At 41.7% G+C, this 23,203-nt stretch overlaps 1 protein-coding gene across 7 annotated transcripts in view; it reads left to right on the top strand.

Moving 5' to 3' along the window:
• LOC136044739 (NEDD4-binding protein 2-like 2) overlaps positions 1-23,203 on the top strand; it is a 52,846-nt gene that overhangs the window by 22,941 nt on the left and 6,702 nt on the right. For 5 of the 7 annotated variants that reach the window (XM_065730210.1, XM_065730208.1, XM_065730209.1 and 2 more), the window contains 2 exons: positions 2,717-2,860; positions 14,359-16,118. In XM_065730210.1, coding sequence (XP_065586282.1) covers positions 2,717-2,860; positions 14,359-16,118 — 1,904 coding nt within the window. Of the gene's footprint in view, positions 1-2,716; positions 3,094-14,358; positions 16,119-23,203 lie in introns of those variants that run through there. The other 2 variants (XM_065730211.1, XM_065730214.1) reach the window with 2 other exon arrangements.

The following is a 23,203-nucleotide window of genomic DNA, read 5'->3' as shown; positions in this document are numbered from 1 at the left end:
AAAAGTTAAAAAGAAAGTTTGTATTTTAGGTTATTCTGTCACAGGATTTTGTGAAACCATTCCCATTCTTCAGAGGATCTAACTTCCTGGTTCCTCTAATTTTGGACATAAGTTGTCAGACCTGTTGGTCATGGGAGTGCCTCAAAAGCTGTCTCTTATTCTTGGTTAGTGTCTCTTTTGTTTCAGGCAAATCTTTAGGAATCTGAGAGGTACCATCCCAACGTGGAGGACTTTGTGTTGGAAATGCAGTGTAATATTTTCATGTTCTCTTACTGTTCATAATTTCATTTGCTTCCAGCTGAGTTGGTTTATCATTGTTGCAGCTATTGTAAAATAGCCCCTACACAACACCAACTGTGTGTGTGTAATACCTGTATTACTGACTGAGACTTTATTGTGTGTTCTTAATCAATCTTCTAAAGTGTTTTTCTTTTGGTCCTAAGCTACCACTCATTTATTCTTAGAGACGGAGTCATCTCTATTTGGGATAAGTTCTAACAGATTTTTCTAGATATTCATACAGGACTGCCAGGTTAGGAAGAAAGCTGTTGTAGTAACCAGGTATTTCTAAGATGTTCAGTGTGAGATTTCCTTTGTGTGGGACATATTAGAATTTTCCAGGAAAGTGCATTTTTTCTCATGATCTGTTAGGTAGCAAAGTGTAAACAAAAAATGTAGTGTTGCTGTTGCTATTGGTTTTCCTTTTTTCTCTTTTTTATTTTTATTTTTGGCACTTAATGAGATTGTTAGTAACTGTTATTCAGTGCTGGAATATGCTGATATTGTAGAAGTCTCATGTATTTCTAGGTAACTTTTTTATTGAGTTGTTTCTACTGTGGCTTAGTGTTTATGGAGTCTGTGAAAAGCCTTACTGAATGGAAAAGAGTTATGTCAACACCAGGTGAATTCCTGAGGTCAAGAACATGACAAATAGTGCTTTCAGTGTCTTTTGTTTCCTCTAGCATGTTGATGAGGTACATATTGTATCTAGACTCACCTGTGAGTAATTTTTTTGCTTTTAGTTTCGTATTCTTCATGTACCTTGTGAAAAGGTCTCGACTTCACGTGTGTGTCTTGTGTGTGCTTAAGGCATGTTACGTAGTATTTAGACCTTTTATGTAGAGGGTTTCGTACTTCCAGATGTAATTTTTATGAAACTGAAAACTGCAAGTCAGAGCAAACAAGTGTCACATTGGTAGAAAAGAGAAGTTTTAGTGCTCACTTAGTGTTGGATGAAAACATTACCCTCTTTCAGAAAGCTTTTATGGTTTCTGAGTAGGAGGCAGAACATTAAAAAAAAAAAAAAAAAGTGGTGTATGTTTGATTCAGATGTCTGGGAAAAAAGATGTCAGGTATCCAGTCTAAGCAGTAAAAGTTACCTGTTGAACATATGCACAGAAGTGAAATGCAAACAAATATATTCATTTTCTTCCTGTATGATCATAGAACTGCAATTTGGCATTGACTTCATTGAGCGTGTGCTGTGTTTTTTTTAAGATAGTGAGGTCTATGTAGTATTATTTTATGAATATATTGGGATGCTCTGCAGGGCAGGATTCTTCTAGTGTAGAAACTTTTAATAGCGATGTAACTTTGCTGCTATCAACAGATTGACAGTTGTACTTTGAAAGCTTGTTAGGAGACATTGCTGGTACATTTGCTGGTGAAGGGTGAGATGCCTTTATGTTCCTTCAGTGTTGCTGGACTGACAAAAAGATCAGTGAAGACATGCTCGAAGAGGATGTGTTGTCTTGATCTTTTTTTAGATTCAGTTCTGTTGCATTGTGGTAATTCCCTGACCCTTGCTTTGGTGCATTAGTCTCATCATTGTGTTCTTAGCAGTGGCTGAAGTTCTGCTAATGTGAATTTTGAGTTGCTATTCCATAGGTGCTGACAAAATCATATATTACAATGTAATATCTAATGTCTCAGGTTCTTAATAGGCAGATTCTCACTGAAAGCAGTGGCTGTTCACTAACTACTGCAAGAACAGGATACCTCTTTTGGCTGCTCTTCCTTTCCCTTATCTGCCTTATCTGTCTTTTTTGTGTATATTTCTGAATTTGCAACAAGTGTCAGTAAAAACTAGTAGATAAAAGTATCATGAGCATCTGGTCGTTTAAAAAAAATTACAAATGCTTGTCTTCATTTTTCTTAGTTTTATTAATGAGAAAATATTCTGTCATTAAGCCTTGAAATCATATAGTTCCATTTTTTCAATGCTTGTTTACTTTCCTAAATAATAGTCTATAACTCATTCATTTCTCTACTCATTAGCTAGTATGCAAAAAAAAAAAATTCTTCAGAATAAATAGGAACAGAAATGTTTCTAGGGCTATTAAGGTATGTTGTCCTGGGGAATAACATCAAGTTTCTTTGTAAAGAAGAATAGCTGTATTGTTTTCTGTTAATTTATATATTCAGTGGTGAATTGTTTAAGCATTAACACAAATTGAATACTGAGAGAATGAGAATACAATGTAAATAAAAGGTTTGAATTTGAGATGTTATAACATTTTAAATTAAAACGTACACAATCACTTGACTTAGTGGCATGTATGTTTTCCAATTACATAAAGCTTACTGCTAAGAAATACAGGAAAATACATCTGGTATGAAGAGCGAGGAGAAAAAAATGTGAAATTAGATAGATATATTTTTTTCTTATAGACTGTAAACATAACCAGGCAATTGATTTAAGTTTTTATTTTTGTAGGAGGAATAAACACGGGGTCACTCGTGAGAAGATTGCTCAGATGTTGGAACGATACGAATTTCAAATATCCATACCTATTGTCATGAATTCAGAGTTACCTCCTCACAAACACACACAGAGGCCACCTCAGCAGCGAAGACATAGGTGGGGAGGCAATACAGACTCGTGGAACTCTTTTAGTGTTTCCAGTAGCCAGTAACACAGTTGCAGTCAGTGATAAAAACCTGTTAACTTCCCCTTCTAAAACACATCCCCTCCAATAAACTAGTGGATTTTCTGGTTTTAAATAGGTCTGGTTCAAGACCGTTTCCTTCTGAAGATTGTTCCTTTATTGGACTTGGATGTAAATAAAATTGTACATTAAGTGTTTTAAACAACTATATTTATTGCAGTTGTAATAAGTTTGATTTTAGTAAAATATTTGATACAATATGAGGTGTAGCACAGTCTTTCTTCATAACCCTAAGACAATGATGTTTTCATACAACAAATAACTGAAGAGGGTCTTGTTAGATATTTTGAAAGCAGAATTAAGTCCCAAAAGAAGAGATTATTTATGAATTAATTGATTTTAATGATTCTCGTTATCTTTGACAAAACATTTTTAAAAACAATGATGTCCCGAGTTGTGCTTTGTTTTTACTGGAATATATTGCCAGTGCCTGTTGGTAAAAAGAAGGCGTGTATTTTCTGGTTCATCTCGCAAGTTCATCTCCGCTGAAGCAGCAGTATTCACCAGCCTTAAACTCTGTGGACTCATTTTTCTAAATTTATTCATACATTCTCAATGGCAGCACATAGAATTTTTTGTGTTTAAAAACACCTAAATTTTATCACTGCAAGCAAAATTCATTAAGTCTTTTTTAGTTACTTTCATTTGAAAATGAAGCACATAAATCTTTGGGCTGTCAGGTCTCAATCCACAGTTGGGATGCATCCATTCAATGCAAATAATGGATATACTTCAGTAAGACCATATTGTATTCTTACTTTGGCACAGCCAATGTGATCTCTGTAGCACATAACAGCAAACGAACCAGCATGGAGACTGACTAATTTATTGCTTTCTAAAATCTATTATTATTATTTGCTTAAAAACTGATGAATTCATAAGCTTTCACTTTGCTTGCTTCCTAACTGCTTACTGTATTAATAAAATGTATTTGTCTTAAGTGTTGTTTTAGTAATTCAATGGAAGTTTTTTATTTTTAAGCTTCTGTGCAGATGAGCATTGTTACTAACCTGTTAGCTGCAAAGCTTTTCTTCATGTCTGTGTTTGATTTTCTAAAACACTGAGTGAATAGATCTTGAAGAGGAAGGCTGCAAAGAACATGAGAACCTAGCTGAAACATTTTTTTCTATTTTGTTATTATTAGAGTGTAATAGTCATCAGAATTTGGAAAGTTCTGAAGCCAGCATGATTTTCACTTTTCACTTTCAGACAGTAATAATAGGGACCCTAAATGTTACTTTATCTTTAAAGTCTGAGTAACAAAACTTGAAAATCCAGGTATGTGATGAAGTATTTTTCTTTGTTTCTATTTTCACAACTACTGTGCAAGTCTATTTGTGCAATCTAACTTGTGTCAGGAATAACATTTTTCTGAGGGATTTTATTAACTGTAGGAGTTTTTTGCAGTTTTACATTTAAATAATTCAGTAATTTGAAAAATATTGCTAATAGTGCATGGATTCTTAAGTATACACAGTGATTCAATATATATATTTTTAAGAGAAGCTCTCCCTTGTATATGATTCATACCAGTCGTGTTGCTGTATTTTAATTTCCATGGCCATCTTTTTCCCTGTCTCAAGGGATTTGTGGAAATCATTGTCAATGATCAGCAGTGTTTTATCTTGAAGTTTTTATATTTCAGTATAGAAGTACACTTCAGAAACTGGCTTTTTTAAAAAACAGGATTTAATTGTTACTGAAGTTCTCTCTAAGTGAAATTTTGGTTATAAGTAGACATGAATCATTACAGTTTTAAAAGGATACAGCATTTTTGTGTTTTATTGTTTTAATAAATGTGGTGGATGGTGAGTAGTTCTGGCACGCAGAGGCAGGTTGATCAGTGAGGGCTTGCTGTTCCCAGAGGACACATAATAAGAACAGAGTGCTTTGCAACTTGTCTCTGATTAATAATAATAATAAAAAATATTGGAAGCTGCTTAATCTATAGTGCTCTATTCCAAGGTAAGTACAGTGACATAACAGGTGAGAACACAGTTGTAGCTTAATGGTTTATTCACGTTTTGTGAGGATATCACATTTGTGGTTTAAACTGCTAACTAAAAATGCACGCATCTGAGGCAGAAGTTGGTTTCTCATCATTGATGGCATATGATACTACAGTATAAATATGGGAATAAAAAGCGGATATGAAATACACATGTTGCAGGTGTTGAATTTCTCCTGCTCACTCGCAGGTGAGGAAGATGTCTTATTTTGCCAAGAAGTACATACAAGAAATGTACGGATTCCTTTCAGTTAGAACTGAGCTCCATTAGACATGAGATGTAATGACTTTTATTATCCAGCATAGTGTTTGTGCAGAATGCCTGCTGATTTGTCAGACACCATAGGTACATTGTTACTGTTTTCTTTTGTTTCCTAACAAATTGCTAGTTCATAGTATTTGATGAAGTAATGGTGACAGAACAGTAGGCAGAACGTTAGTGTAACAATTTCTGCTGCTTATTTCAAACCAGTGAAATGTTTGGTACGTAATTTTAAACAGAAGAGTTAAGATGCTGTGCTGCAGGTTTAAAATCTGTTTTCATAATCATGACATTCAGATCAGTTAGGCAGAGCATACGTATTTTGTTAGCAGTTAGCTGATCCATTTTTGGAGGAAAAAAGCTCCTGTTTTACTGCTTGATCTAAACTGCTGTATCTCAATTTCCTTGATTTTTGTCTTCCATGTTATATCTCCTGAAGTGTTGTGTGGAGATGGTAGGTTTTCTTTATTTCCCTGTTAATAGGTAACAGAAGATTGGGCTCTAACTCATTTTCCTTTGCTTGTTTTCTCTCTTTCCTGATGTAATTTAGACTGTGTCAGTACTTCCTTTTTTTGAGTTGACCAATGTAATTCATTTTCAATGAGCTGCAAAAAATATATGCTTTCATCACTTCATGTTCCTCGGTGTGATTCCTGTCATTTGAACTCCTGCCTCCTCCTGGCAGTCAGGTTTACTGGAGGAAATTCTTTCCCTGTCTGCTGGTACATCATGGGGTGTATGATGAAAATTGAGGGGTTTCCATGCAAAAGAGAACAGACCTGTGGTACAACTCCCAGTAAGAAGAAATGAGACAACGTAGTGTTGAAATGCAGTTCATAAAATTGAAATCAAGTGTTAAATTTAAAAGTGTTCAGATGTTTCATGTAGGTCAGGCATGTGGAAGTAGTTCTCTTTAAACTAAGACGGGAGATTTAGGTTTGGTATTAGGAGGTTTTTCACTCAGAGGGTGGTGACGCACTGGGACAGGTTGCCCAGAGAGGCTGTGGATGCCCCATCCCTGGAGGCATTCAGGGCAAGGCTGGGTGTGGCTCTGGGCAGCCTGCTCTAGTGGTTGGCAGCCCTGCCCACAGCAGAGAGGTTGAAACCAGATGAGCTTTGAGGTCCTTTTCAACCCGGGCCATTCTGTGGTTCTGTGGTATTGCTGAAATTTTCTTCGTTTGATTAAAGCTCCATATCGTTTCCTCAGGGCAAATCTACTGATACGTCAATTCAGGTTTTATATTTTTCTCTGCATAAGCTAATTGGGTTGGATAGCTGCAAATCAGCTTATTCTCAGTTCACAGAAAAATATGTGGATAACATAGGTGGTCTTTGAGGTGTCTAGACGACAAAGCAGAACCTAAGAGATCAGATTGTTTCAATTTTGATTTTTTATTTTGGTGATAACAGAAAAGCAGCAAATGATGTTCTTGGCTTTGGGTAGACTGTGACAGATAGGTCAAGAGAAATGAAAGAATCGAAACGTATAGCATCTGGAATGAGTTCATTTCTCCATTGCGTTCTGCTCCTTCCAGTCTCAGGTAGGTGATCCTTGACCCTGTAATGTGTATCTTAGTGTGCTGTATCAGTGCCACATGCTGCTAAGTCAGGACATACTGTAACTGTGAAGTAACTTTCTCAGCCCTACTTGCAGGTTTTGGTGTTGGTAGAATTTTTCTTTGCTTTTTTGTCATAATGTACCCTTTTGTTCGGCACCCCCAGGGTCGGTGACTCCACCACCTCCCTGGGCAGCCCATTCCAACAGCTCACCACTCTAAGGAAGTTGTTCCTCATGTCCAACCTGAACCTCCCCTGGAGCAACTTAGCACCACTACCTCTCATCCTAATAGCTTCCTGAACAGCTTTCCCACACCCTGCTTGTACAGTGAACTTTCTAATGGTTCATGAGCCCTCTTTGGAGTGGATGGGGTTATATTACTTCTCCCACACTAAGCCTTTTTCCTTACAGTTTCACTCTGCATGTGGGATGAATACATTGCTTTCCAAGATTCGTGAAGGCAAGAGTGTAGACATTGGATATGAAACCAGACAGGCATGTGTATCTGAGCTTCATTTGCAGACTGTAAATTAAACTGTTAGATGCATACTCCAAATACGCCATGAGATACACCTGAGAAATGTTCAGAACTCTTGTCACTTCTTGAAACCTCCAGTTACAGGACTGTGCTTGCAGCGATGCAGCAAAACTGCATTGTATGTGGGACTGTCAATTGTGTGTACAGAAAACACAGCTGGAACACTGGGTTTCATTCTGTATTGTTGCTTGGTTCCACCAGTCTGGACTGAGTTGCTGTTTCTAATAATGAATACTGAAGTTATGTTCATCATGTTGTCTCTGATTAGATCTTAAGGGGGGTAAAAAAACAAGCCATGAGGTTGGTCAGACACTGGCAGAGGTTCCCCAGAGACTGCAGTTTCCATTCTTGAGGCATTCCAGACTTGTCTGGACAAGGCCCTGAGGAACATGATCTAAGCTGGTGTTGCTTTGAGCCCAGGATGGACCCTGTGATCTCCAGAGGCCATTTCTGGCATGAAGTACTTAAGTTTATAGAGTAACAACAGTGCCCGGAGTATCAAAAGAGCTATTTAGCTCCTATCTATCACAGAATACTTCTACGCTGCTGGCTGCATTGCTGCCTTGTTTCAGAGTATCAGATGCAGCCTTGTATAAGACAGCTGATCCATGGTTCTCTTCTTGTTCTCAGGTGGGTGCTGAGCTAACTGCTTGGGCTGCAGCAGGGTACATGAGGATTGCTCCAAAAGTAATGCCTCCTGTTTTGTAATGCTGGCCCACTACGTCAGAGGCAGATGTTGATGCTACGACAGTAGAGCTTGAACCTTCCCACCAATATTCCGTTACATGTCATTGCCATGTGACAGATGGCATGTGACAGCAGAAGTGCGGATGAAGGAAAGGTGTGTCATTGAATTCCCCCACGAGGCACCCACTGACATCCATTGACACTTGCTGAATGTTTGTGGAGACCCAACAGTGGGTGTGAGCGCAGTGAGGTGGTGGGTGATGCATTTCAGCAGTGACAACAGCAACAGTGTGCAACCTGCCTTGGTGTGCAGGTTTTTATGGGTACAGGGTTTTTTTCATCGCTGGCAAAAAAAACCAAGAGCTAATAGTGGTAGTTATGTTGAAAAAGTGATTTGTATCTGAGAATTTGCTCTATGTAATAGTGTTATCATGCTCTTGGTATCTGTTGTGTAGAAATAAATAGGAGGCGTTATTTTTGGAGCGACCTTAATGTTAACTTAGGCCTAAGTAGTTTTTAGTTTCTGTCCAGAGACAAACTTCTCTTGGCATTTACTCTGCTGCAGAACTGGAGGATGTAGTTTCCTGCTTCTGTTCCTTCCTATCACTCTAGGAATGATACCACGTTGTTTTGCAAAAAGCAGACATCTCTAAGGGGTTGCACCCCCCGTGTGTCCCTGGTTCTTTTGCTGAAAGGAGTTTAAAATGGAAATTAGATAATACTACAAAGGAGAAAGAGTAGTACACAGTAATAGTAAGCGAAAATCGGGTGCCAGGATGACAAAATGCTGGAATTAGTTTAAATAAAGAAAGAAATGGATTATCTTCCTGAGAATGCACTTAATTGAATGCTGCATGGCTCCCAGTGTTTTGTACCACTTATGAGATGCATGGAATAAGCCTAATGATTACAGCAGCTGTTCTTAATAGCATCACAGTCTGTAGTTGTACCTAATTGAATTTTAGCATTGCCATCACCTCTAAGGCAGCGGCTGGATTTCAGCTCATACTGTTATTTTCCTCTTTCATCTTACCTCCCCCTCTCTTTTTTCCTCCCAAACTGTGTCATGCTGTCACTAACATGGCATGACTTTTCTCTCCATGTTCATTTACTACAGTTTTCTTCACAATTCTGGAGCCCTGTCCCCCTTCCCTTTTCTTCCCTGAAGTATAAACTTGTGTGCACCTTATTCTCTCTTTCTTTATTCCTCTCTGCTTGAACTGAGCATGATTCCAAAACAGTTCTGTTGACTGAAGCTCTTTTGAATACAGCTAAAATCTGTTTTTCTTCACTGAAAGTTTCTAGCAGAAAAGATCTTATTCTGTACCTCCAAGGAGTCCATTCTGCTCTCATTGCACCTCTGTTACTTCCTTATGCCCCTACACATGGTTCTCATCAGTTTGGTTTTTGTTGTAAAATGAGGTTTGACATAAGACATTTGGTTTGGGTGTGATCCTTGACAAAGAACAGCCAAAAAATCTGGTTTTGGCTTCGACATCTTTTTGTTGTGTTTGCTTTTGGCTAAATTCTGGATTTGGTGGTTGTTACCTTTGTATTCAAGTGCTGTTGTGGTGCATCATCACCATACGTGTTTCTCTATTTTATAGTTAAGAAAAAAATAGTGTTCTTTGTTTACTTCAAGTAGTTTGTATGTGATGAGGTTAGTTTTCAGAAATCAGGATCTGGAAAGCCTGCCTTACTGTGGACACATTGTAAGACAGTATTTCAGGCTCTCATGAGTGCCTCAGCAAATTCACCTTTTCCATGCAGGTGGGCTTTGCCCAGCATGCCTGAAACAGCAGCAGACCATAAGGGGTTACCAACTTCAGGATGTCATGAATGAGATGTGCTCCGCTGTTGCAGACAGTGCTTAGGATATGTCTTCAAACAGCTTTTCAGAACAGCATATCTGTTGTCTAGCTTAGATTAGTTTCAAACAGGTTGTCTTCATGGTTAAGATGTTATCCAAGTAATAGAACTGTAATGTGAGAAATGATATCAGACTTGAAAACATGGTTTGTGTTGTATTTCTATTGGGTAACGTTGGCATCTGCATCCATACTAAATGCTCCCAGGGGAGCTTAAATGAAAATTGATTCTTTGAGCCTTCGTTAATAAGGAGAGTGAACATTCTCTTTTGTTTTATGTTCTGGTTAGTATTTTGGGATGTATCAGGTGAGATGTTTGTGGCATCTGAATGATATTAAGGGTGGCTTCTGAATTGTTTCACCTGTTCAGGAAGCAGGTATTTGATACTGGGCAGAAATGCACTCAATGTGGATGCGTGGATGGGAGTGTATCAATGAGTGTAGTCAGGGTGGATTTCCTTAATGTTGTTCAACATGTTCTTCTTCTTCCACCCAGAAGAGGAGAAGAGCTCTTTCAGGCAGGCACAGCGTTCAAGCAGGCAGGACAGACACCAGTGTGATCACTCCACCTGAAACTTCTTGAGGAGTGAATGGAACATCATATGAAAACTGAATTGCTGTGACTAGCACCTAAGGCAGGTGGAGTTGTTGATGGGTTTCAGTTGGTAGTTGTTTATTTCTTTACATGTTTTACTTCAAAGTAGTAAACTTGCACGTGTGTTTGATTAAATGAACAGCTTCTAAAGACATGCTGTGATCAGACCTGTTGTATGCTGTTCTCTGTGCTCTCTTTGCATCAGTGTCTCCTGTGTCTGGACTACAGCAGGGCAGGAATCTGATGGCTGGTTGTGTAGTGCGTGGAACCATTTAAACAGCAGTCCTGCAGAGTGGTAAAGACTGGAGTAGCTCTTTGAGCACTGTGATAGAGTAGCATATTTTATGAGGGTGCGTGTTTGCTTCTCACAGCTGTTGGAAAAGGAAGAATAATAGAACCATAGAATGGCTCAGGTTGAAAGGGACCTTAAAAATCATGTAGTTCCAGCCCCCTGCCACGTGCAAGGTTACTTTGGATTGAACCCAGTTAGGATTGCTAATGGTTATGGATGGGGAGCATTAATTTGCGACACTGCAATGTGGAAACACTTCTTATGAATTGTAAATGGTGAATTTCTGTCCCAACTTTCTGCTGCTGAAAGGAGTTACCTTGCTTCCACCACATGCTTTCTTTTAGCTACACACAGATTTTTCTTCTTGTTTTGGTGACTTGAATCAGCAACATCAGGACAAAGTCAGAGAGGGTGACTAAATCTGTTTCTACAGCAACATAAAGTTGGATGCTCAGCATCTGATGGAATTTCACCTTCCAGGAAGGCCTGTGTTGCTGAGCAGTTATTTTTTTTAGGGTGTCAGTCTCAAATTTACTTTGCACATGGTTTTTCCCTGTTGCTTAATCACCTGATACCCGTGTTCCATTTGGTTTTGAGGAACTGCATCTTCAGCAGTCATTTAAGAAGGAAAGGCAAAATGTGCAACGAGAGGCTGAGGTTATGGCTTTTGTTGTTGTTATTCCAAAGTTACAGCCACCATTTCTGCTTGTTGCTGCAGTCACATGAGGCCATGAGGAAGAATGCATTCGTGGTCAGGTACCTGGACTTAGCAGGAAGGGAAGGCTGCGGGTGCTGTTCTGAGCACTGGGTTAAAACCTGAGGTCACATGTAACAGAGTTATGGCAAAAAGCTTTTAATATTGTCTAAGTGGCAGGCCGAGGAATTTCGAAGTATCATTGCAGAAAAGTGAAATGCTCTTTCAACAGAAATACCATTACCTTGTTCAGGTCTTTATTTCTAAACAGCTGTGTCTTTTTAAAATGCACGATCGATGATGGAATATAAATAACAACTGAACCTGCAACTTCTTTCTTCCCACTTTGTGTATTTGTTGTGCTTTAAAACCACTTGCTGGCAAACACCTCATCTAGAAGAAAGTCTGTCTCCATGCTGGTTCTCAAACTTTCTCTGTGTGCCATGTGGCTTTATGTGTGGGGAAAACTCTTCTGAAAAGCACATAGGTGGGCTGAAAGAGGAGGAAATCGGTTAAAATTTAAGAAAATTAGTAGGGAATTCACTTTATTACATTAAAATATATACATAACGTAATACTGGATGCATCCCACGCAGGGTAATTTCAGCTATGGCATCACAGTGTGTTACAGTGTTTCTCAGAGGTAGTGTTTCGTTGGGACTAATTGTCTGAAGAAGTGAAGAATAATAAAATAAATTATTCTTCATTCAGTAGTCCTCCACAGCCCTTCTTGTTTTAGTCCTTTCTGGAGGAAATCCAAACCCTTAGAAAACTGATTTCACTGATCTGCTCTAAAATTTCTGTTCCAAAGCAGAGAAACGACATGGTTGTGTTCATTATGAACTGCTGATTCTCACTATTAAAAGGCATTTCCAGGCAAACGAAATCATCAGCCTGAACCAATATTTGTTTGCATCAATATTATGACATGCAACAGTTCCAGTGCAGCAACAGCTGCTGGATTCTCTGGGTTATCCACTTGTATTATTTGATGGGTGTGTTTCTGCTATTCTTGCATTCTGAAGTGAATCCTCTCCAGTACATTTTTTGCTTTTTGAATCAGAGTTAATGCTGAGGACAGGAAATAAATGTGCCAGCCTCAGCCTTCGCTTTGCTGAGTTCTTCAGTACCTCTTAGCATGCCAGCCCACCCCAAGAACGTTTCTGTCAGGATTATCCTGAAAAGATGGTCTGGTAAAGAAGGAGTTAGGCAGCAGGGATGTGCTTTAGTTTGTGCTAGGGAGGTTCCCACCCATGGGCAGTGTGGTGCAAGCCCACATCTGGGAGAGATGAATGGTAAGCAGGCACAGCTGCTGCAGTGGTGAGTCTGGAGGAGTGTGTTCCTTTGCTGCTGGATTTTAGCCTTCCTGTGCTGGTGCTGTCGCTGGCAATGTGCTGGTCATTTCTGCAGGGCTGGTAATGACAGCACAGAGATAAAGCAGTTCTGTGGAGAACCTGGTATTTTATTTCCCCGCTCCATTCAAAGCAAGGACAAATAGAAAGTTCTGCTGTACCCCATTTGTGAGGGGCATTATTACTTTGCAAACCTCAGGGAAGTTCCTCTTCTAAAAACACCTTCTAAAGCTCCTTTCAAAAGGAGGAATCTTAGTGTCAGGTGCATTTTGTGACAAGTATACAGCTCACACGAATCTGGGTTACACCTGACAAACAAACAAAATACCTCTCTTATTGCTGTTGTAGGCATTTACATTTTCTATAATGTGATTCAATAGACCAAGGAAGTGAGTAGTGAGTCCTAAAGCTTCTTTACTTTTTTCCAGCCATTCTGTGTCTCTTTTGGGTGAAAGGGAGTGTTTCAGAGTAGGGAGTGCAGTGTGAGCAGAATGCCAGGTGGAATTCATCTTGGCTAACTATGTACCTGCAGTATAGCTACCTGCACTTAATGCACAGTGCCCTGTATTGAAAATACACCAACTTGTGCAAGGGGAAGTCAGGTCTCTTTACACAGAGGAGCATCACGTAGACTTAAATACCAACATCGGAAGGAAATCTGATTTCCTAGGAGGATGCTTCCAGATCTGGATGCCACTTCATGGCAGCTAGGTGTGTGCTTTCCCCAAGGTTTCCTTTGTGATCCAAGGTGCTCATTGCATCACTATGAAGGCACTGGGGCTTTTGGATCCTGCTCTGCTTTAGTAATGCTGTGGCTGCACTGAAGCCGAGAAGATTTTTCTTACTTGTGTTCATTTCAGGGTTAACTAACAGCACAATTTCAGAGAAGTCATGGCAGGCAAAATTCATTTTAAATCACTGCCTACAGCTGTGATAATTTGTCTGTAGCGTATTATTTTGTTGCAAATAAAATGTGAAATATTTTCTTCTCCAAACATACATGCCTACTCACAATACATGGAGCAGTATCACAGTGTTGAGCTGTGTCACCATGCCTTTGCATTATTCAGGCTTTTGGTTCGTACAGTTTAATTTAATCTAATCCCCACGTAATCTATTTAATCCTAACAGATGAAAGTTTCTTGCTTGGTACCCCTCTGCTCAGCGTGATGTTTCAGGAATTTCAGAATAGCAGAAGCTCCTTAACTTATTTAGTATCTATTATTAATGTGTTTAGTACCTATTATTAACAATAATTTAGAAAGACACTCAGAAATACTTTATTTGGTCTTGCAGTGCTTTTTGCTACTTTTAGTAAAGCTAAGTTAATGAGACTGCAGCTGTATCTGTCTATATGTCAGATGTTCAAGACTGTTGTGAATTGTAAGATCTACACTGATGTTTGATCAGTAGAAGTTAAAAAGTGTATGGTCAGTGTTTGACTGTCATTAATGGTAAATACCTGCCCCTCAAATGGAACGCCACAAATACGTTATGCTAATATATTTATATGTATGTAGGGTTTTAAACTTTTTTTATTATTACTTTTCACATAGGGAGAGAATTTTAAAGAAGAACCACGGGCACCCCTTGACAAGAGTAAAGCAGAGAAAAAAGCGGAAGAGAAACAAAAAAATGAAAATCACTGAAATCACAAAGGAAAGTTCGAGTGGAGCGGCTCATCTTGTTCCAGACAGCCAGGAAACATCTGGAAGTGAGGAGGATGACTCCGAAGAGGAAAACAAAAAGCCTGTGTGTGTGGCTGTGGAAGGTCCTGAGGATCTGGTGGGAGGTTGTGAGGAGCGGCCGAGTGGTGGTAAGGACAGTGGGGCGGAAGCTGCGAGCTCTCTTGCCACAGAGATCTCAGCTGTGTCCAACGGGATGCTGACACGTGAGTTGCCTGTAGAAAGTGAGAGCTCACTTCCAATAGATGAGAAACCCCTTTGCACTGGAAGCACAACCAAAAACATGTCCGATGATGAGGAAGTGAATCAAAGGCATAAGGAAGAGCTTTGCAGTTCCCTGAAAATAAAGAATGATGCAAGTTGTATCCAGGAAGCAGAATACAACTGCGAAGGTAACGGTCTGCTGTCCAGCACGGAAAGCAAACTTAGAAGTATGTGTGAACCTGATGTGGAAGCTGAACAGTTACATTTAAATGGTGAAGGAAAAGTCTCACTCTGTCACAGTTCAGAAGTATGTTACAACGTGCCTGATAGGAACACAGACAATAAACGTGCAATGAAACCAGAAGAGAACTGCTCTAATGCCTGGGCTTTTTTTTCAATTAATTTGTCTACTGAAGAGGTGCAGCAGGGTTTTGATACACGAGTTTCTCCTTCTTGGTCTGAGGATAATTTTGTAGGTGAACAAAGGCAGAAAAAAGTGAGGAAGCCCAAACAAATGAATACCAGCATTTTGACAGAGCTGAACTGCCCCCAGTCCTGTGAGGTATTGGTAAAGGAAGATCACCAGGACATGGTGACTGAGGAGGCAGGTAGTGTACAGAGCAATGGTCTGTTGGCATCTCCACCTGGTGAAGTGCATGTAGGTTTACTTGTGGAACCCAGGAGCACCTCCACGCAGTGTTCAACGGAGGTAAATGCTTCAAGAAGTGATGCTGCACCAGTTGCACCAAAGAGAAAAAGGTACAGAAGAATAGTCAACTTGGCACCCAAGTTTAATCTGCCCAGAGAGATTGCTGGTGGTATAGAGAGAGAGGAGGAAGTCCTGCTAAAAGGTGATGGTCCCTCAGGAAGCGTGTTAGATGTGGAGCAAAAGGGCTTCCTATGGCAGGACCATGGACTGGGACGAGAACAGAACCTTGTGTTTCAGGAGTATGCTGCACCGTACAGTGGTCCTGAAGCCCCCTATTCCTTGCCCACCCCTGATGTGGATTCCCCTTTACGAGATATTTCATATTTCCACTTGGGACAGTCCTCTCCAATGCCAAAGAATACTTGTAGTGTTTGTGTCATTTCCAGGACAAAGGAGGAGCGAGCTCACACTCCAAAGCAACAACAAGCAGTTGATAACCAAGAGGGTGAGGGTAAACAAACCTCCTCAGATGTTATAAGCAGCCAACCAGATATTTTGTCTTCTGTTAAAGCTGTTTCTGAATATTCAGAAGGTCCGAGCATCGTGGAAAGCTGTGCTGCAAATGTGCACAAAGCAGATGGCCCTGAGCCATCAGAGGCCTCTCCACCTGAATTTAAACAAGACGTGAATACGAAAGCCACCTTCCTAGGACTTCCCTTATCCATAGGATTTGCTTTTCAACTCGTGCAGCTCTTTGGTTCTCCAGGTCTTCCGCTGGGTAATGCTCTTCTTACTGCTGCTGTGTAAATATATATGTGTGTTTGTGATTAAATATTCATTTTGATTGCAGGTAACAGTTAATGAAATAGTAACCCTATTGAAAGCAATTGCTGCTTTAGTGATTTTTTTTTTTAATTTAAACTAAAACCTTCTTCACTTTCTCTCCAGGAGGCCACTGGGTTTGGCCTCACCTGCACATTCTCTGTAGTGATGGTGACTTTGCAGCTTTAAATCGAAAGCACAAAGCTCTTGCTGAGAACACACCATTCTGAAAAAGACTTTAAATTGTTGATTACAAAACTATATGGAAAAGAGGGTATAGAAGATGTGCTTTCATATAAAGCTTGCATGTTGGAATTATTTGTTCTTATTTTATCTGGTAGATTATGGTAGCACTCTTTTTTTCATTATTTATGAGAAACAAAGAAAAAGGAATAAACCCTAATGTGGGTTAGTTACAATTGGAAAAACTTCTCCAGGATCTACTTTAAGATCCACTTTGACATCAAACTTACAGGATGCATTTTCAGATTTTCAGTCCTTTCTTTTTAATCACATGTGATTAAGTGTCATAGTGGCAAACTTCCTTTCTGGAGCTCCAGTCATCCCTGTGTTTTTACTTTCAGTTTAGTGGTTTATCTTACTTAGAAGCACCATCAAAGCTCGGGGGAGCTGTGTGAGGCAACTGTGATTTCCAAACGACTGCCAGCTGGCCACGCAGAGCTGCAGTCAGAAGCAACAGGCATGTCTGGAAATCACTGCAGTGTACTGTGATGGAAAGAGCCACCCATGTTCCCTGTGTGTAAAGGTGTATGGGAACTGCTGAATCACGGCCTGAACCACTGATTGGTCACCTGAGGTGAGCACCAAGTCAGCCATGGGAGCACAGGTGAAGGTGATATACCTGTGTGGGTGGAAGGGGTGGAGCCTAGTTCCTCCTCTCTCAAACCCCATTTAAGGGCTGACCACCACCAGGGAAGGATCTCTTCTTGGAGATCCCTCCCATGTGGAGTCCTCTGCGAGCCTTGTCATCTTAAAGGTGAGCCATCTTCTCTTTTGTATTACCTGTATAACCGTTTGTATAGAACTACTTAAAATATACCATCTTCTATACTATTCCCTGGTGGAGTATCGTCATTAGGAGTTATTTACTCTACATTTGGCGAGCCAGGCAGCTCTAACTAAATCCATAATGTCGTTTATTTGGAGTATATTTAAATGGGCCAAGGGGGAGAACGTTACCCCCCTAGAACAGACAATCCCTGGTCTAATTCCAGGATTCATGGGGTCACCCTACTATGGATTGGCATCCGTTATTGAGAAATGGGGACCCATGCGGGTTCCAGGGACTGCCGCTCCTTCTCCATCTTATTTGACTGACTACTTTGTAGGATTAGATAAAGACATACTTGTTACCAAGGAGCGGCGGTTAGCTGCCTCTGCAGTAGCCTGGCCATTAGTAATGGCCATACTCAAGTTAGATGTCGCAAATGTTAATATGGAGACTGAAAATCAGTTATTACGAGACCGTATTGAGAAACTGGAACAACAGCTGGGTACGTTAACAACCAAAAAGCCTGGCCTAAATGTCCCCACAAGACAAATAAGGAATATATTGGTAGAAGACACCCCAAAATCAGAGGAAGAATCCTCTGATATGACAGGGGAAAAGATCTCTAAGGCAGATCTCGAAACTCCATCTATGATGGACCCATTCGAGATTCGGCCTATTATAACTCAAAAAACAAAGAAGGTACAGGATAGACCAGCAGGGGTGCCTCCTGACCAATGGCCCCCTGCAGAAACCTGCCTCCATGTGACCGCTCGTCCATATACAGCTAATGAGTTGATGGACCTAGTACAACGGTTCCATCAGAAACCAAGAGAAAGCATACCATCATGGCTCCTAAGGTTATGGGATGCAGGAGCTGAAAGTGTTTTAGTAAATGGAACAGAAATGTCAAAATTAGCATCTATAACGATAAACCCGGCATTAAGACAAAGATTATATGCAGCTGTCCATTATAATGAGGAAAACCATTCTATTATAGATTGGTTGATGGCTGCATGCCGCTTAACATGGCCCAATAAAACCGATATCCCTCTTAATACTGGTTTGTGGTCCTCTATGGAGGACCTCCAGACCTATATCAGAGAACTGGGTATGAGGGAGGCTCTGTATGCGGACACTTTTGAAAGCCCCGATACGGAAAAATTTACAGCGGGCATGAGAGATCTAATACTACAGCAGGCCCCCTCCCACCTATATGGGATGTTGGTTTCCATATTAAATCCATTGGTGGCATCAGAAGCCATCGTACAGCAGGCAGCCCAGTTAGTAGCAGACTTAGGGGAGACGGAGCGCGTAAGAACCAGGCGTAATGTTCGTATAGTGGAAGATGCTGAGGCCTTCCCTATTAGAACTAAAAAGCCTGCTCCACGGATGCCCCGATCAGGCCCCGTACGGGTATCCCGGAGGACTATGTTTAATGATCTCATACGGGCTGGGGTTGCATTTACCAAAATTGATGGGCAACCCAACCATGTTTTGTTACAGCTGTGGAAACAGCTTAGAAATGATCAGAAATTTCAGAGTGCTCCCAGAAAATCGGGAGTACGAATTATAGAAAAAACACCAACAACAACCTGGAATTTGGCTGACTTTATAATACCGAACAGAAGGAAAAAATATCCACAGGTGTCACAGGCTACAGTGCCTGAGCCACCTGTGGCAAAAGATTTAGATCTGGCAAAATTCATGGATTAACGGAAAATTCTGGTCCCCATAGGGCCTCTAGCTGTGACCGGAGGCCCTATGTAGAACTAACAATATTCTGGTCCAGGACAAATGTACAGAAGGTGATGGCTCTAGTGGATACTGGCGCAGAAACATCAATTATATATGGAGACCCAACGAAATTTAAGGGTAATAGAGTGATGATTGGTGGGTTTGGGGGACAGACTATTCCAGTCACCCAGACGTGGTTGAAACTGGGGGTTGGGCGTCTCCCGCCCCGGGAGTATAAGGTGTCGATTGCCCCAATTCCAGAATATATCTTGGGCATAGACATTCTATGGGGTCTGGCTCTCCAGACAACTGTGGGAGAGTTCAGACTACGGCAGAGGTACATTAGTATCCGGGCAATACGGACAATATTGAGGGGCCATGCGAAACATGAGCCCATTTGTTTGCCAAAACCACGCCGGATTACTAATGTAAGACAGTACAGACTCCCGGGTGGACAAGAAGAAATATCAAAAACAGTGCAGGAATTAGAGAAAGTAGGTATTATAAGGCCTGCACACAGCCCATATAATTCCCCCATATGGCCAGTACGGAAGTTGGATGGAACATGGAGAATGACGGTGGATTATAGGGAACTGAATAAGGTCACGCCGCCCATCCATGCGGCCGTACCCAATATTGCCTCCTTAATGGACACTCTTAGTAGGGAAATTAAAACCTACCATTGTGTCCTGGATTTAGCGAATGCGTTTTTTAGCATACCTATTGCTAAAGAATCACAAGATCAATTTGCATTTACGTGGGGAGGCAGGCAGTGGACCTTTCAGGTCTTGCCACAGGGGTACGTGCACTCACCAACATACTGTCATAATTTGGTGGCACGTGACCTGGCTGATTGGAGGAAACCAAACAGTGTGAACCTATACCACTATATTGATGACCTCCTGTTAACATCCGACTCACTGGAAGCAGTAGGGGAGGCAGCAGATTCATTAACTGCCTACCTAAGTGAAAGAGGATGGGCTATCAATCCTCAAAAAGTGCAAGGTCCAGGACTGTCCGTAAAATTTCTAGGGGTAGTCTGGTCAGGAAAGACCAAAGTATTACCTGATGCCGTCATAGATAAGGTTCAGGCATTTCCAGTCCCTACAACACCAAAGCAGCTGCAGGAATTCCTGGGTATATTGGGATATTGGCGTTCCTTTATACCTCATTTGGCGCAGCTGCTGAGACCTTTATATAGACTTACCAAAAAGGGCCAATTATGGGACTGGGGGAGAACAGAACAGGATGCTTTTCAACAGGCGAAACAGGCAGTTAAACAAGCCCAGGCACTGGGTATATTTGATCCTACCCTTCCAGCTGAGCTAGATGTTCACGTAACTCAAGATGGCTTTGGCTGGGGCCTGTGGCAACGTCAGAGTTCTGTTCGGACCCCCATTGGATTTTGGTCTCAGGTGTGGCATGGAGCAGAGGAAAGATATAGTATGATTGAAAAACAGTTATTGGCTGCCTATTCTGCATTACAAGCGGTAGAGCCAATAACCCAAACGGCCGAAGTTATAGTCAAGACTACATTGCCAATCCAGGGGTGGGTAAGAGATCTGACCCACCTTCCTAAGACGGGGGTGGCCCAGGCGCAGACGGTGGCACGATGGGTTGCCTATCTCAGTCAGAGGAGTAGTCTATCTTCCTCACCGTTGAAAGAAGAGCTTCAGAAGATTCTTGGCCCAGTAACGTATCATAGTGATGCACCAAAACAAACTTCGGTTGCTCCACCACAGAAGAGTCCCGTCCAGGAAGGAAAATATCCTATTCCTGAAGATGCCTGGTACACGGATGGGTCCAGCAAGGGCAACCCAAGTAAGTGGAGAGCAGTAGCGTACCATCCTGCCACAGACACAATCTGGTTCGAAGAGGGGGATGGTCAAAGCAGCCAGTGGGCAGAGCTGCGGGCGGTGTGGATGGTTATAACCAAAGAACCTGGTGATGGTATCCTGAATATTTGCACAGATAGTTGGGCTGTGTATCGGGGGCTCACTCTTTGGATCGCACAGTGGGCCACCCAGGATTGGACTATCCACTCCCGACCGATCTGGGGCAAAGATATGTGGTTAGACATATGGAATACAGTCAAACACAGAACTGTGTGTGTCTACCATGTTTCTGGTCATCAACCCCTACAGTCACCAGGAAATGATGAAGCCGACACACTGGCCCGAGTTAGATGGGTTGAGAACTCTCCATCTGAGAATATTGCTTACTGGCTACATCAAAAGCTGCGGCATGCTGGGCAGAAGACCATGTGGGCAGCCGCTAAAGCGTGGGGACTGCCCGTACAACTATCGGACATCGCTCAAGCATGCCGAGACTGTGACGCCTGCTCTAAGATAAGACCGAGGTCGTTGCCTGAAACTACAGCCCATCTTGCTAGAGGACACAATCCTCTACAGAGGTGGCAGGTTGATTATATTGGGCCTCTCCCTCGGTCTGAGGGGGCGAGATATGCCCTAACCTGTGTCGACACCGCGAGTGGGCTAATGCAGGCCTATCCAGTACCAAAAGCCAACCAGGCATACACTATAAAGGCACTCACAAGGTTGATGGCTGCCTACGGGACACCGCAAGTCATCGAGAGCGACCAAGGAAGTCATTTCACGGGTGCAGTGATACAACGCTGGGCAGAAGAAAATAATATTGAGTGGCGATTCCACCTGCCATATAATCCAACGGGGGCAGGCCTTATCGAACGTTACAATGGTATTCTCAAGGCTGCCCTGAAGACAGACTCTCAGTCCCTGCAGGGGTGGACAAAGAGACTCCATGAGACCCTGCGGGACCTGAATGAAAGACCTAGAGATGGCAGACCCAGTGCCTTGAAAATGTTACAAACAATATGGGCCTCCCCACTTAGGATCCAAATTACGGGCACCGATAATGAAGTGAAACCTCAGATTGGCAATGAGAACAACCTTCTGCTCCCTGCCCCTGAGGACCTAGAACCAGGTACCAATAGAATAAAATGGCCCTGGAAGGTGCAGGTAGGACCACGATGGTGCGGCCTACTTGCACCTTGGGGGAGATTATTGGAGGTGGGGGGTTCGGTAGCTCCTCCGGTTATAGGTACATGGCCTACTGAAATAATGGTTAACACTCCAGTCTTCATTGCTAAGGGGACCCCTATCATGTCTCTGTGGCAGATCAGGACACCCCCTTTGGTGCCTGATATAGTCGTACAGCCACAGACATCGGGTCAAAGGGTTTGGTACAGGCGACCAGGGCGTGCCCCTGTACAAGCTGAAGTGTTAACCCAAGACAGGAATACGGCCTGTATCTTGCCCTGGAAAGCGGATCTTCCCCTCTTGGTACCTCTAAAACACTTGTATTACTCCCCATAAGTCTATGAATCACCAGAAGGAATCAAAACAATACTGCAGTGTTCCAGAGTTGTTATAAGACCATGTGAAGCATCTGGTGATGGTCTAACCGGGACTGATGACACGTAAGATGGACCTGCACTGTATGATTACATGCTTCCAGTAGATACCACCGAGCACTGGCCCAAAGAAGAGTTCGACGGATGCGCCGATCATCACTCATATCAGATTACATCAGCATGCGTTGCGACGGGCAATTATGTAAGCATCGCGATGTATTGGGTCTCTGTATCAAGGGGAACTCACCTTATGGTTACTTGATCAGTGGTTCATGTCGTGAAGGGGTGGAGTGTATGGGAACTGCTGAATCACGGCCTGAACCACTGATTGGTCACCTGAGGTGAGCACCAAGTCAGCCATGGGAGCACAGGTGAAGGTGATATACCTGTGTGGGTGGAAGGGGTGGAGCCTAGTTCCTCCTCTCTCAAACCCCATTTAAGGGCTGACCACCACCAGGGAAGGATCTCTTCTTGGAGATCCCTCCCATGTGGAGTCCTCTGCGAGCCTTGTCATCTTAAAGGTGAGCCATCTTCTCTTTTGTATTACCTGTATAACCGTTTGTATAGAACTACTTAAAATATACCATCTTCTATACTATTCCCTGGTGGAGTATCGTCATTAGGAGTTATTTACTCTACAAAAGGTCTGCAACTTCCTTGGCCCAAATTTAGCCTGTGAAAAAAATAAAAATAAAAATAAATTTTAAAAAGGAAGTTTGATTTGGCAAACTAATAGGTTTTAAAATGCAGACCAGTTGTTGAGCCTGTACACCTGTTTGTTTCACTGGAATTTAAATTTAACCATGTATCCTCACGTAAAAGTGTAAAGTCAACTGAAGAGCAGCTTATGTGCGGTCTCTATGCCAAAACAGGCTTGCAGATTCTTTATCATACAAGTTGA

This window comes from Cyrtonyx montezumae, unplaced genomic scaffold (assembly GCF_038088225.1).
Source record: "Cyrtonyx montezumae isolate F1298 unplaced genomic scaffold, pur_monq_1.0 scaffold_12, whole genome shotgun sequence".
In the NCBI taxonomy this organism is placed as follows: domain Eukaryota; kingdom Metazoa; phylum Chordata; class Aves; order Galliformes; family Odontophoridae; genus Cyrtonyx; species Cyrtonyx montezumae.
This window is presented reverse-complemented; position numbering and strand designations above follow the sequence as displayed.